The sequence below is a fragment of the Puma concolor genome, chromosome A1 (genome assembly GCF_028749965.1).
Source record: "Puma concolor isolate L17-30 chromosome A1, mPumCon1.1.hap2, whole genome shotgun sequence".
NCBI lineage: Eukaryota > Metazoa > Chordata > Mammalia > Carnivora > Felidae > Puma > Puma concolor.
In genome coordinates, this window is record NC_141667.1 from 62,688,883 (window position 1) to 62,704,442 (window position 15,560).

Sequence of the window (15,560 nt, forward strand, 5' to 3'; positions counted from 1 at the left end):
TCACAGGTTCGTGAGTTCAAGCCCCAAGGAGGGTTCTGCACTGACAGCACGGAGTCTGGAGCCTGCCTGGGATTCTCAGTCTCCCACTCTCTCTGCCCCTCCCCCCCATTCCACATGAGCACACGTGCTCACTTGCACTCACGTGTGCTCTCTCAAAAATAAACTTTAAAAAAAAATTAAAAAGTAAATAAATAAATTTAAAAAGCCCAGTGCCTAAGGGGAAGAACTGAACACAAAGGGGCTGAATAAGGGAACTTCTGGGGATGATGGAACTGTTCTATATCTTGATTTTTGTTACGGTTACACAATTCTTTGTGCTTGTCAAAACTCATAAAACTTTACAACAAGAAGAGTGAATTTTCCTGTATGTAACTTGTAACTTTAAAAAAAATGGCAAAAAAAAAAAAAAAATCCTGCTATGTTTTCTTAAATACGAGAAAATAAGCTATAAACAATGTAAAACAAAATCTGTCAGATCAGCTGCCGAACATTAAAAACACAGAAATGATCCAGCTTATCTACTTTTGAAGAGTGAATTAAAACATATAAATATAAATTGCTCTATCATTCTTTTGTGTTATCACTTGAGCCTTTGTCAGCACCCATAAAAGGCAATGACTTTGATTTACAGGCAAGGCAGCAATGCCTCCACCAGCTAGCAAAGTCAGCAAGAGTCCTGTGATACTGAGATATTTTCCATGCGCACCTAAACACAGAACACAGAATGCACATGTGCTTAGAGAAGGATAAGAAGTGAGACAATCCAGGGGTCTTGTGTTAGTCTAGGGAAACACTCTGCGGTTCCTGAGAACCACACTGAGAGCTGCCAAGATGGAAGGGCACTGATGAAAACAATCTGGAATAAATGGAGAGATTCAGTGATCTAGTATCTAACACAACCACAATTCTAAGAAGAACACATACAAAATACAGTCATTCACCTTAATAGAATTATCTCGTAGGCCACTGATAATTTTTTCATCATCATACTGTAAACAGTAGACACCTTTACTATTTTCAGAGCGGCACTGAATCCTCTGCAAGTTGTGTCGTCCACACCGCCAGTTAGATTCTATAGTCTGGGGGGAAAAGGAGGCAACAGATGAGTTTTTGTGAATCAACTATTCTATTAGGCTTCCGACTCTAGTGTTGCTTCCAGGAACAGCATACCAGATACCCCATCTTGGTTTGCATAACTGTCTGTGGATAGGAATCATGCTCTTTCCAAGTAAGACATTAGCCCAACAGTGTTTTTTGTCAAACGCTCCCTATCTGGCAACCACCATAGGATTTCCAATGAGTTTGAGTTGGGTTTGAAAAAAAATAGCCTAGACAGAACTCAATATGCTTAAAGAATGCCATTTGCACCCAAAATATACAAATACGTAGTAACTCACTGGGTCACTCTCTAATGCCAATTAAAATATTTGGCAGAAGACCACCACCAACATTAAGCATATACTGACAATCTATGTATCCATCCAAGGCATTGTCTTAATCACTGAGAAAAGACATCGAACAATTACTACCTGTCAACTACTACAGAAAGAATTTTATTTGTTATCCATTTTTAATCATCTACTAGACTGAAAGGTCTTTTAGAATAAGAATGGCACACCTGGGCCCTGGATAACATTCTTCCATCATTCATGCAACATTTACTGAGATGCTACTTTTTTCCATATACTGACTGTGCTAGGTGCCAGGGATTAAAAGAACAGGAAGCACACTGTTCAAGGGAGCTACCACTACAGGCACACAGGTATCTAGGCACACAGTACCTGGAACTAGATATACTCAAAAGATGTTTATCTGGTTAAATGATCCACACACTAACCTTGGAAGGAAGTTCTTATTACTTCCCTTTTAAAAACAAGGGAAGAGTTTAATTTCCTGAGGCCACAAAACTAAGTAACTAGACTAAATGGAAATTATACCCGGTTCTTCCTGACAACGAGTCCATGCTTTTCCACTAAAATATGCAGTGTCTGTAAAGAAGTATAGTCCTAGCTATTGAGGCAGTGAACACAGAACATAAGATCGGTAACAATTTCAGATAAAATATGAGTGCCAAATGAGTGATTAAAACTATAAGTTCTGCAGGACACTTACAGGAGAAAAAGAGAACCAAGGCCTCAGACCAGTGGGCAAAGTTTAATGAGAAAGTGGATCATGCCCAGGGCACTAGAAGACCTAAGCTTCGGTAGTAGATACGAGGCATTTTTAGGATCAAAGGGCACAATGTTTCTAAGAACAACCCGAGCGTCAACTCCAGATCCTTGAAATTAGGGGACGATGGGGACTAAAATAATTGGTTACACCTGAGTTCAGGATATAGCCTGGAAGATTATCTCTGAGTAGTTAATTATATGAGTAGCTGAAAGTTTAATTAGTTGCTCTGCTAAAGGAAGGTGATAAATCTCATCTTCATTCACAATATGCACTTAATTACTAGCTCTGCTGACATCTGACAAACTGTATCTCCTCTTATGTTGAAGGCAGTATGCTTCTGTATGCTCTAAACTGTTCAAATTTACTGAATGTTATGTGCCAGGTACTATGCTTTCATAACACTATGGTATGTGATTTAAATATTTTATAGCTAATTTAATCATCACAACTCTGAAGCCGAAATTACTGTCCTCCTTTTATAGAAAAAGAAATGGAAGGTTGGAGATAGTGATACACATATACCTAAAAAGAAAATGTTTCATCATTTGTGGCCTCCACACTTAGCACAGGAGCCTGGAAATATAATCCCTGCCCTCAAAGAGCTCCTATGTACAGCCTTGAGAGAGGGCAGGATTGCATATTTCTAACACCCGAGGGATGCAAGGAGGTGTCATGGAGATGCCAGGAGTGAGGAAACGCTCATCTGCCCATCTGCTACCAAGTCAGAGCTTCTGAGCCAGCATCATCATCTCCAGTAAGTTTGTGAAATGTCAGAAATAAAGAATATTCCAAAACCAAAATTAATAATAAGAATATTAATAATTCACCCCACCTCTGTTACTGCTACCAACGTAGATAACAGATCTGAGTATATAAGCGACTTTTAGAAAAGGGGTCCAGAAAAAGACTTAAACTGAACTCAATGCTTAGAATCATTTAGAGAGCTAATATATTTTTAGATAGTGACTGAGCCACCTCAGCATGCTAAGTATACCAGGAAAACGCTGACTTAGGAGACAGATGCACTGGTAACAAGTCTCATTCATGGCCAGTGACTCTTGGCAGTGGTTACCGATATTCAGGCTACACCCTACAGGGGCCCAGAGAGTTGCTGCAGAAGGCATGACTCCATATAAACCCGAAGTATTACAAAGTTGAATACGTAACATAACTTACATATGTACATATATATGCATATATGTGTGTGTGTGTATATATATGTGTGTGTGCATCTCGGGTGTTATTTTAAAAATTCATACAACTGCTTTCAGTTATAAAACATAAACATTTGCTTTAAAATATCATCAAATCAGTAAAGCAGCTTTGTTACTCTATATATTTCAATGCAAAGGAAAAGTATTTACTATCACATGGGAGACTGAAAAAAAAAAATAATAATGTAAAAAGAGAAAGCAGAAGAAGCCTCATACCAAAAAGAACTGCCTATATGCTCCCTCGAGTGGAAAATGTTTTCTAGAACTGGGCGACTTGATTACAATCTTTTACTATACCTAAAAACCTAAAGATACAGCAGAGAGGACCAAAGAGGAGTTGGGGTGAGGCAGCAGTCAGCCTGGGGGTACACCCATCCCCTGCAACGACTGGTCAGAGAACACCGCCTGATGTGACAGCCTGGGCCATACCCTCTGCCTGTGGCCCTCACATAAGAAATGGAGGCCAGGCCCTCTCCAAAGCTCTGTCAGATAACAGGCTCTTGTTCTAAGCTGAATGGAAGTTAAGAACTAGGAAATGGCTTAGCTTTTCAATATTCAGAAAAGAGCCTAGTTTTTCTAAAATACATTTCTGAATTTTAAATAAAAGGTCTGCCAGGTCATTCTTGATGGGTCGTTTTAGGGAGCTCCCGCTTAAGGCTGTGTTAAAAAAATTTTTTTAAGCTCCTGAATCACCACAGAAGTGGTTTGTTTCAAAATGCCAGGAAAGGGACACTAACCCAGAGCAGGGAACAGATGGTTTTGCTGCACACCAATCTCGTGTAACTCCTGAGACTCTACTCTTCTCAATTCCCTGGGCCACCCACAAAAGAAAGCAGCACGTCCTGCTGACTATGCCTGCCCAAAATACTACCTACCACCACATTCGACGACCTCAACTCTTACTAGAATGCTTATAAGCCAGGTCTTTAAAAAAATAAATAAATAAAAAATAAAATACTAGACCCTTAAAAATGGAAGGCAGCCCAGTGTGGTACAGAAAATACCTAGGTCAGTTAGCAGCTTTGGCAAATGAGGTGGGACTGTTTGTGCTGCAGTTTCCTCCTCTGTAAAAATGGGAAAAATAAGATCTACTTCCTTAAAACTCTTGTAAGGAGCAAATGAAATTACACATATAAAGTGCTCATCACAGTGCCTACAAACAACAGCAGCGATGCTCCTCCTCAGCTGCAGAGAACACAGACCCAAAGGAGTAGGCTGTGACCAACAAAATCTTCTCACCAAGATGTCAGGAACGGTTGTCTCGGTCTGGGCTGGTATCTAATGCTGCTAGCCTTGGGCCCTCCCTAACCATTCCTGGGAAGGGGCTCAGCCTTCCAGTGCATTTCAACTGTGACTCCAGCAGCAGGGATACAGGGCATACACAGGTGCACCTCTTTAATTATGCAGATACCTGCCATTACACTTAGACATCATGTGGTGTGGCTACTGTAGAGGAGTCCTTCGTGTTTTTGAGAACTTGTAAAATCCCCTTACCCTGTGCAAATTTTAAAAATACTGGGAAAGTAGCCATGATACACAGAGTATACAGCGGCATTTAAATTGGCAATAGAGTGAAAACAGATGTCTGAGTATGGAGGAATAACATTATTTTTAGAAGCCTAAACACAACTGGGTGGGTGGGCAAGTTTCAGCATTTTCTGGTCAGGACAATATTAATATCAAGTTTGCAAACCACAAAAAAGCTTCCCACTTTCCCTGAATAAAATGTGGTTTATTAAAAGGTGCGATACAACACACCATCATTTTACCAGTGGTCTATTCCAAGGAGAGTGCTTCAAAGGCTTTAATCCAGTGAATAAAAAGAGGGGAAATGCATATTACATGAAAGAGTTTACACTACTCTGAGATGGCAACAGAGAAAAATCCAAGTTCAGGACACAGAATTCTGATTAAGTCTATTGTAACAATTCCCACCTCTCTGCTAAGAGACGATTGGGGGCATGGTAGACCCCCAAAAGAGCATGAAAAGAGCATGAGCTTTGGACTAAGACTCTGTTTTGATTGTCTGAGAGTTAAATCAAATCACTGCAGCAAAGTACCTAATAGTAAGCTCACCATTAGCAGTGAGCAGAACAACTGAGGCTCTAGATAGCAGGGGAAATATGGCTGCATCTTTGAGGAATGTGCCTCAGGTTTTCCAGGAATTCCTTCTCAACTCAGAGGTACTCTAAACCACGCCCCCCCCCCCCCCCCCCCGTGTGGCAAGAACACCCAAGAGAAATGAAGCTTTGCAGAAAGCTAAGAATTCTTATTTATTCTCCCTAGACTTCATCTCTCACATCTTCATTTCCTCAATAATGGGAGTTGGCCACACTAAGCTAGGTTTTCTATTTTTTTTCTTAAAAATTAGCTGATCTGTGATGGGTCAATGTAGAAGGGCAAGGTCATCTGCTCATCACAGTCAAATCTAGGAATGGACAGATGACACAAGACAGTACCTGAAACACAGCTGTCAAAGTAGAGCAAGAAAAGAAGAAGCTGTTGTGTACTGGCAACTTCGCCAAGTATATGGGAACTAAACAGAGACTCTGCAGGCATGGAGGGGCAACTGGGCAGGGGGCATAAGCACCCACTTGATGCTCGGGGTGTAATTTATCTTTGGCAATGTGCTTCTTAAAATTAAAACCCTTTAAAATACTACCTTTGCCGTAAGTAGACTATAACAAGGCCAATTAATCTTACCTTAACTCATGCCCTTTTTTTAAACTAGTAGTCAAGGATGCTGAGTACTCACACAACTGGGGAGAGATGAGATCACCTTGAAAAGTCCATAGGCATGTAACATCACACCTCTTTCTCCTTCACTTCCTAAGTTTTCCACTTTGAAAATGATAAACAACACACTAACCCCAAAGCTAAACAGACCTCAGTTCAATTCCCATCCCTTAGTCTCAGTTTTCCCTTGTTACAGATAGGGATAATATGTACCTTGTTTTAAGAATTAAATGCAATAATCTCTGTAAGTCATACAACATAGTTCATGGTATACTGCAAGAGCTCAACAGAGGGTACCTGTAATTATTCTCTTCTGCTATGAGAGTTTCATGCCAGCCATATGGTCAAGAATCAAGTCCTTGAGTCTCTATTTGTTTGATCCATAGGTCACTGACACAACTCTCTACATGTGTGTTCACCCTGGTCAGAATAAAACACACTCCCAAAACAGAGGTAAAGAACTCTATTCTGATGAGGCACCAGTGATCTCGAGTACAAAAAAGTTGTAGTAAGTGCAGAAGAATTGTAGGTTGATCACAGACTCTATTACTCACTGTGTGATCTGGGGCGAGCTATTTAATGTTGTTGAGTCTCCATTTCCTTAGCTCTGAGTAAGGACATGGCCTACCTTTCAGGTACTGTTCAGAATGCTAAATGGAAAAGTGTATCATAAGATGCTTAACAAAGTATCTAGTACAAGTAAACGGTCCTGTAGGCATGATACATTATTTTTTATTATTACTACTATTAGTGAATATGCCAAAGTATAAAACATCATCCCTTACACTAAGAGATCTAGCCCACAAAAATCTGGAGGAGACTCTTGTGGGCCACCAGTGGGTTTTCCCAAACCACACTTTAAGAACCACTGGGTAGACCACCATGATGTAGAGGTTCTGCATCAAATAGGGTTTTCCCCCATAGCTCTATTTCCCTCACATCTGCCTCCTCCACTAACTTTAAAATATTATTTTAGCCTGAGGAAATGGTTACGTAGGTAGTGTCACATATTATCATGCCACAGAGTACTGAGTTCATACTACTGATTATAACAGTACTCATGAGGATTAAATAATCTATGTCACCAAAATCTTCAACCTGATCAAAGTTCTTCCAGAGTTCCTATTTATTAATATTGACTTTAAACATCATCCTTCTCATAACAAAGGATTTGCTGAAATTAGTCAAGGAAATCTGGAGTTGCTTTGGAAAGAACAGTTGAAAAAAGAAGGAAAAAGTAATATAGTTTCTAATATGTATGCAAAGCAATAATTAGTACAACTATCTTGGGGTAAGAGACAGCTCCTCTCCCCTAAAACACACACACACCAACTCAAGATTCAAGTTAACAGTGTAGGAGCAATTTATTCTAAGTTTTGAACTTCCAGTGGATCAAGTAATTCCTAACCTTTGATTAGTCAGGCAGAAGTTTTAAATTATTTAGCCCTCTGTAAAAGATTGCTTTACAGCTCATTTTAGGAAGTAGATACTCAAAACAAGAGTTTGTGTTTTAAATATGATGTTCCAGTCACATTGAAATTTACCATTAACCTAATGATTCCATCAGTTTACATCTGCCTTAAAAGGGAAGGGGGTGGGGGAGAACTCCCCAAAAAGCACATGTTTCTCCATTAATGAATTTTGGCACAATAACTTTTATGTCTATCACCTGGGAGAGAGGATTACTTGACATTTGGGAAACTGAGTATAACTTTATGGGTGATACAGCACTGCCTAGCAAAGGCTAAACTTTTCGCCAAGGAGGAAATAGTGAAGTAACCAAGACCTGCCAAGAACACATGTGAAAGAGTTAATGAGAAATGTCTGTGCCTGTCTTTCCTGGTTCAAGGAAAAGGGCTAAATAATAAAACTGAACTAATTAGAACACATGAATAATATCAAACATCTCCAATGTTTCTCATCAAGTTTACAGAGTTTTACTGGTCTGGTGAAGTTACACTCAAATCCAAAATGGTCCAGGAGCATAATTTGCTGTATAAAACCCACTTAACTATTGCTTAGATTCATATTTGAGTCATTTTTATGAAAAAAATTATGGGAAATTTACAGAGGAAACTGAGCCTTGTGCCTTCTCTAATTCTCTAGAGATGGCTCAAAAATGTAAAACTGCTAACCTGAAAAACTGTGCCTGGGATTTTGGAAAATTCATCAAATTAGAATAAAAAGCTGACTTTGGACTCAGGTTTTAATTAACTGGCCAACTTTGCAGAAGCATTTCAGGTTTTAGAAAAGTCAGGTCAGTTTTTACAAACAGGCATTATCTACCCTGAAGTATGGCTGCAGTTTATACTGACTGTTGACATATTTGCTTCAAGAGTTCAACTTAAAAAAAAAATTACTAGCTCCATGTTTTTAGATCAACAAAACGCTCTAAGGCAACATAAAAAGTTGAGAACAAGACACAAAGAGCCCATAAAACAGATAAATCATAAAGTTACCTCTATGTCCTGGATAATCTTTGGGTATAATGACCTATAAAATGAATTGGGAGGGCCATCTGTAGGTCTGTTCTTAAACAGGTACTGATCCCTGGCAAATGGAAACAAACAAATGTTATAACCTTGCACATAAAAAGGTGAATTTTATTTAAACGTGGTGCTGACAAAGACAGTGTACCCTTCGAGTGTTTTGATTTTAACAGTTCAAAAGTAGGATTTCTGACCATTACATTTACACTTTAGACACAAATGTACTTTAACTTCCAGCTCTCTAGCACAATCCTGGCCTTTTATTTTCTGAATACCCAACGCATATTAATCCAGCCTTTCATTCTACAATTTAATAAAAAACGCTAAGGCAGCTTTGTGAAAAACCTTACTTGGGACACATCAAACTTCCTCCCATAAGGAAAACAACAGCCCTATCCCTCACTCACACCATAACCTGTACAAGCTGGAACTCTCTTTCTGTGCTAAGTGGGTCAGGTTATGGACACGTATAAAGGTATAAAACTGTATTAAGTTAATGGGTCGGCTGAAAATTCCTGCCCGCCTTGCCTCCCATATCTTCAGTCAGAGCAATGACCAAAAACAAAATGTTATTGACTTTCTCATATTTTCTTTTTTCTTATCTATCTTTTGGTAATAGTATCATCACCTAAGAAAAATGTGAAAGGAAAACGAAAACGTAAACTCATAGATTTGAAAAGCCAAATCACTCAAACTATATAATACTTCCTAACAGTTAATACTTGTAAAGGAAATATGCATTGCAGAAGGAATTACTCTAACAGCTTTAACTCCCCCTCCCCCACGTGCCACTTGTGACCACTCCTCTTTCCCACTTTAAAATAGGCCAACACATCTGGCAAGTCAAACTGCTTGTTTGAATAACCAAACTGACCCTATGTCCAAGAAACTTTTTTCAGGGGAACAAGCAACCCAGGAACTTACCACCCTCTTCTTTCTGAAAGTCCCTTCCACAGAGGGTCAGTGCGCACCATTCTTTCAATCAGCTTCTTCCAAAGCATTCCTTCCGAGATCACTCGCTGCCATTCTTTACATACCAGCTCTGCTGCACACAGAGACCTGGCATCCAGGTAAGAAAGAATGTTTTCTGCTATGTGATCTAAGCCTTGCTCTACAAAATAGAAAAGGCAATGAAGGAATGGGAAGGGAAATGGAAATGTACCAGTCACCATTTCTGTAAAGGTAAGAGGAATAAAGAAATCCTGAACCAGGTAACATACCTGACTAATATCAAAAGTTCAGATATACAAGTGCATGAGTACATAAACACATACACTTCTTTTTGGTTCTGAGTTTTTAAGATAAAATAATTGATGGCAGGGTGCCTGGCTGGTTCAATCAGTAGAGCATGCAACTCTTGATCTGGGGGTTGTGAGGTCAAGCTCCAGGATGGGCACAGAGCTTACTTAAAAAAAATACATTTATTTTTTTAATGGTTATTTATTTTTGAGAGAGAGAGAGAGAGAGAGAGAGAGAGAGAGAGAGAGAGAGCGCGACCAGGGAAGGGGCAGACAGAGAGGGAGACACAGAATCCAAAGCAGGCTCCAGGCTCTGAGCTGTCAGCACAGTCAGATCCCCAACTGACTGAGCCACCCAGGCACCCTAAAAATTAAAAAAAAAAAAAAATGTTTTGATGGCAACAGATTCTGTGTATAAAAGTGGATCCTGGACAGGTCTCTATTTGTCAGATGTTACGAAAAAAGACTTATTCGCATTCTTTTACATAACTCTTAGAAAACTACTACAGGGAAATGATTCCTCAAATTTTAAGGATGAGGCACAGAGAGGTTATTAAGTCCTCAAGGTTTCACAACTATAGAATACTAAAACTAAGATTGCAACTCCGATCTCTTGCTCCTAAGTTTGTGTTCTTTCCCCTCTGACTTACCGTCTCTCATAACAAATCATCCATTTAATATATGACCTATGTGAATCTCTTGGAGCCAAGGAGACAAAGAAGGAGAAACACTCACACATCTTAAAAAGCTTATGAAAAGTCAAGTGACAATCCAAGAGTTAAAGTCAGGTCTCCTTAAATGTATCTTTGCCAATCATTTCTTCATCTCCTTCTTATGGAGGTAGAATCCTCAAAAGCAAGAACCACATGTCTGTAAATTCTTGAACCTTATGAGATTTATCCCACACAATGCAAGGGTCATCCCAAAGACAACCAAGATTCAGAGTCTGCCTGATACTGCCATCTAGTAAGGAAATCACCATTTTCATCAACGTTGCCACCTGTGAACTCCCATCCTATGGCTCTAGGCAAGTCTTCTGTAGCTATAAAAAATAAAGCTCACCTCCCAGACCTATTGTAGTGGTGGAAAACACTAGGCGTATAGGCAGAAAATTTCAAGTCAAGGCTCACCATGTAGCAGTTCTTTGACATGAAACAAATATTTAAACATAATCCTGAAACATCACTGCCCCTTGGTCTTTTACCATTAAAAAATGGTAATTACCAGTAACCACTGTCCTTTCGCATACTAGCAGTAAGAATCAGATGGAAGAACTTTATAAAAAAGTTTTAAGGCAACAAAACACCATATAAGGTAAATACTTGTTCTCTTTTTCAAGATAAATAGAAGCCATATAGTAGCATTAACTTTGCAGGATGTAAGTAATTCTTTTAAACTTTGAGCTCAGTTTTCCTCATCTGTATAAGATGGGGATAATAATCTCTATTTTGAAAATATCAAAATGAGATGGTGCATTAAAATGCTTTACAGACTAATGGTTTCTTCAACTCTGAGAATGACACTTCATACTCTTTCTTGATTGTGGTTTACAGGCTTTTCATATACTAATTCTCCTACTCTGGACTAGATCTAATATCCAAGCTCTGATCTGATCATAAAGACTACATACACTGAGACCACTATTTTTTCTGGTGACTGTCATTATATCACAGTTAATGCAGTCAAAGATTATACTGCCTTTATCTAGTAGTCCTATCACAGTAGATTCCTAAGATGAGTAAGATAAATAAATTCCTAGGCCTGTTTTCCAAAAAGATTTATTAAAGCAATTCCCCCACAGTGCCCAGGTGGCTCGGTCAGTTATGTGTCTGGCACTCTTGATTTTGGCTCAGGTCACGATCTCTCGGTTCGTGGGATCAAGCCCCACATTGGGCTTGGTGCTGACAGTGTGGAGCTTGCTTGGTATTCTCCCTCATCTTCCTTTTGCCCCTCCCCTGCTCACAGGCATGCTCTCTCTCTCTCAAAATAAATAAATAAACTTAAAAAATAAAATTCCCCCTAATTCTACATTTGTATGGCTAATGGAGGGGTGAAGGGCAGCTTCATGCAAAAGTTTATAGTTATCCTTACTGTAATTCACCTTTGAAGCTTAATCTGACCCTTGCATGTCAACCTCTAGAATTCTGATTCTGTCATCCAGAAGAGTGGATATTCCACACCAAATCTGCATGATGGGCAAATGTAATAAGTCTTTATCCCAAGTTCTTGGCAAACATGTTAAATGGGTCAGAACCAAGGACAGCACCCATGATTCTAGATCTGTATTTCCATCGAGGCTACTGTGGATCCATTCATTAAATACTCACAGTACCAATACAGAGCCACTGGTTCTGTGGCCACCCAGATGTACTACTGTCCAGCCCACATCTCTCTATTCAGTGTTCGGATATTTGGAGAAACTCTGCCCCCCATAAAGACCTTATCACCTTTACCTTTGCACCATTCTTCTAACCTACTAATCTGATAGCCTTATCCCAACCTCCCACCCCACAATCAAGTGAATTTGGTATGGTTACTCTTTGTAGTCCCTTGCTGGTGCTTCCTACATAAAGTTGGTATTGTATTTTTTGTTTACCAGTTGGCAAGGAGCTGCTTTGTATCCCTTTTTTAACATATATAACCCAAGTTCATGACACAAAAATTATAAAAGGCATATAAGCAAAAATTTTTAATCCCTAAATCCTCTCAGAGATAAAGGTTCCTAGCATTCTGTATACATCCCTATAGGTTTACACAACCCTACACGGTCTCTTCAGCTGCAAATTAATTAACTTTGATAATCCATTTTAAAAGTCTGCCACAGTATAACATTAAATTTACTAGCCAATATCCCCCCAATACACCCAACCTCAGGTCTCCAGTTCTTAACACCAAGAAGTCTGCTCATCAATCATCTCAGAGTACTATCCATGCAGGGCTACCAAATGCAGTTGTACAAGCTGTAAAGGGTACAACTGTACCTAGTAGCTCTGCCTACGGTTTTCTAATGTTTGTTTATTTTGAGCTGCAGGGAGAGATGGAGAGACGGAGAGATGGAGGGATGGAGGGAGAGAGAAAGAGTGAATCCTAAGCAGGCTCCATACTGTCACAGCAGAGCCCAATGTGGGGCTGGAACCCACGAACTCTGAGATCATGACCTGAGCCAAAATCAAGTCAGACACTTAACCGACTGAGCCACCCAGGAGCCCCTCTGCCTATGGTTTTCAATTACTTCTCAACGTTCCACAATTCTGAAAATCACAACTCCGTGTTCAATCACTACCCTGGCACACAATGTCTTTAGGTCTACTTGTCTATAGAAGCTATGTGTTTCCTTTTTGTGTATCTCCATGATCATGTGCTCCTTTCTTCCATTTGCATTTAAAATCAGTGAGATCCATGGATAATCATAGGGTACTTGTACCTCTCCACTGCTAGGGCTGACAAATTTACTGACAAGAATTTCAAATTTCAGAATCTCTCTGCCCTCTACAATCACATTTTCTTTTAGCACCTCTAATCATGGGCTAATAGATTTAACTCTTCTCTGAATTTTTCTAATTCTGGGTACTTATCTCATCTAGTTTCTCACGTTCTATGAGAACAGTCACCTTTCAAGGTCCACATTACTTCCATATCGTCAACTAAATCCTCCTAATTGGTTATAAACACACCCCTAACCAATTCCCCTCATGAGTCCCTCACTCTGAGTGATGAAATGCATAGTGAGATAAGAATGCATCAGATAGTTGCTTTCTCCCTGCAACTCAGTGCAACTTCCTCAATGACTGCAACACCTCCATCGTCTGTATCTGAGCTGGGAAAGTGGCATCCATCCAAGTCTTCTACCTGGCTGGGTGGTCCAGGAGCTGGCTCTCAGAAGCCTGTGTAGTTGTAGTTGAATCATTTAGGGCAAGTGATTTTTAAAAATAAACAGGGGCACCTGGGTGGATCAGTCAATAGGGTATCCAACTCTTGGTTTCAGCTCAGGTCCTCAAGTCATGACCTCATGGTTCGTGGGATTGAGCCCCGAGTGGGAATCTGTGCTGACAGCGTGGAGCCTACTTAGGATTCTCTCTCCACCCCACTCGCTGTCCCTCCCCCATTCATGTGTGTGCCTGTGGGCTCACTCGTTCTCTCTCAAAAAAACAAAAAACAAAAAACAAAAACAAAAACAAAAAAAACCAACTTAAAATAAAACAAACAAAAACACCACCACCAAAAACAGATTCCCTGGACATTTTTTTGGTCTACTGAATCAGCATGGCTACATGGTGAAGACCAGGAATCTGTCTTTTTAGAAGTGCCACCAGATAATTCTGATACTGGGAACTACTGCCTTATAGCAATTGATATCCTTTTTAGTCTAGCTCACCATTAGACTATCACTGAGTTTCTACATAAGGAAGTCTCAAACACATCTTTCCTCCTCTTTCAAATGCCATCACTCCAATCCAGCCACATCTCCATCATATCTAGAAGACTGACTTCCCTTGCATAATGCTTTAAGTTCATGCCATCAATTCCAGGAGGCAGGGCATTTCAGTCTCTTGGAAAATGCACTGGCTGTAGAGTCAGATAACCTGGGTTGAAGCAAATCAGTTTTCCTTTTTGGATCTCAGTCTCCCATAAAATAGGAATAATATTAGACACCTGTCATGAATGATCTGATATAATGTGCACAGTAACACTCTGACAACAGTTATTCTCAATATCCTCATTTTACAGAGAAGGAACTTCTTAGCCTTGTTGGGAAGGTTAACAGGAGGTTACGAAGGAGTCAGATACAAAGCAGGCTCTTGCTAAGTGTCAGTCTCTGCTCTCCTTCCCTCATCTCCAAATCCCCTTAACTGCTACCATTGGTCAAAGAAACTAAGCAATGTTGGCTCTTGTTATTTTCCACAAAGAAAAACGCTGAACAGCTCCTCTAGCAAAGCACTAAAGCCCATTCTAACATCTTGGTGCTAAGTCGCATATCCCCTTAAATGTCAGCATAACAGGAATCCCACAACCTCTATGAGAACACCTTAGAACAGTATCCCCAGGAGCCAAGCAGACCATGGAACTTTCTCGTTTCAAGCCTATTCAGGACAAAGAAGTTACTGAAGAAGGTGGGCCATCTGCTCAGGCCAGAAAGTGCTTTGAAGTGTTAAAACTAAGCATTTTCTTAAGTACCAATATCTGGCTCTCATTTCTCTATCTTGCTGAGACCCCCCCCCCCCCCCCCCCCCCCCCGTCTCCCACTACCACCTCCCTTCCCAAGGCAACAAGAGGACACATTATGGTTTCAGAAAATGAGGACAGAATACGGCACACACAATGCTGAAGAAGTGCTTCTGTTGCTAATTATAGGCACCAGACGAAGGTCTGGAAAAATTTCAACAATAAATTAAAACAATTAAGAGGCACAAATTTCAAAGCTCAGTATGTAAACAACACTATATCAAAATGAAACTCAAATGTATAATGTCACTTCAATGCCCTTGACTACAGCCAGTTTTAACACAGCTGCTTAGATCATACAATTACAGAAACTTTTATTATTTTAGAAACACATTTCAAAGGGCAGCTGCAAAGAAACTTCCTTCCCCACCCACTCCTGCTGTCCCTTCCTAGTCACAGATCTAGTGGTAAAATCTGAACTTAGCAACCTTTTGAAAGAAAAAACAATGCAACTGCTGACAGCAATAGGATGTCAATGGATGCCTTTA

General features: G+C 39.9%; 1 protein-coding gene across 8 annotated transcripts in view; it reads right to left on the reverse strand.

The window, feature by feature from the left end:
- Window positions 1-15,560, reverse strand: part of FBXW11 (F-box and WD repeat domain containing 11) — a 120,342-nt gene that overhangs the window by 20,510 nt on the left and 84,272 nt on the right. For all 8 annotated transcript variants that reach the window (XM_025924910.2, XM_025924911.2, XM_025924909.2 and 5 more), the window contains 3 exons: window positions 9,536-9,722; window positions 8,582-8,672; window positions 942-1,079 (listed from right to left, as the gene is read on the reverse strand). In XM_025924910.2, coding sequence (XP_025780695.1) covers window positions 942-1,079; window positions 8,582-8,672; window positions 9,536-9,722 — 416 coding nt within the window. The remainder of the gene's footprint in view (window positions 1-941; window positions 1,080-8,581; window positions 8,673-9,535; window positions 9,723-15,560) is intronic.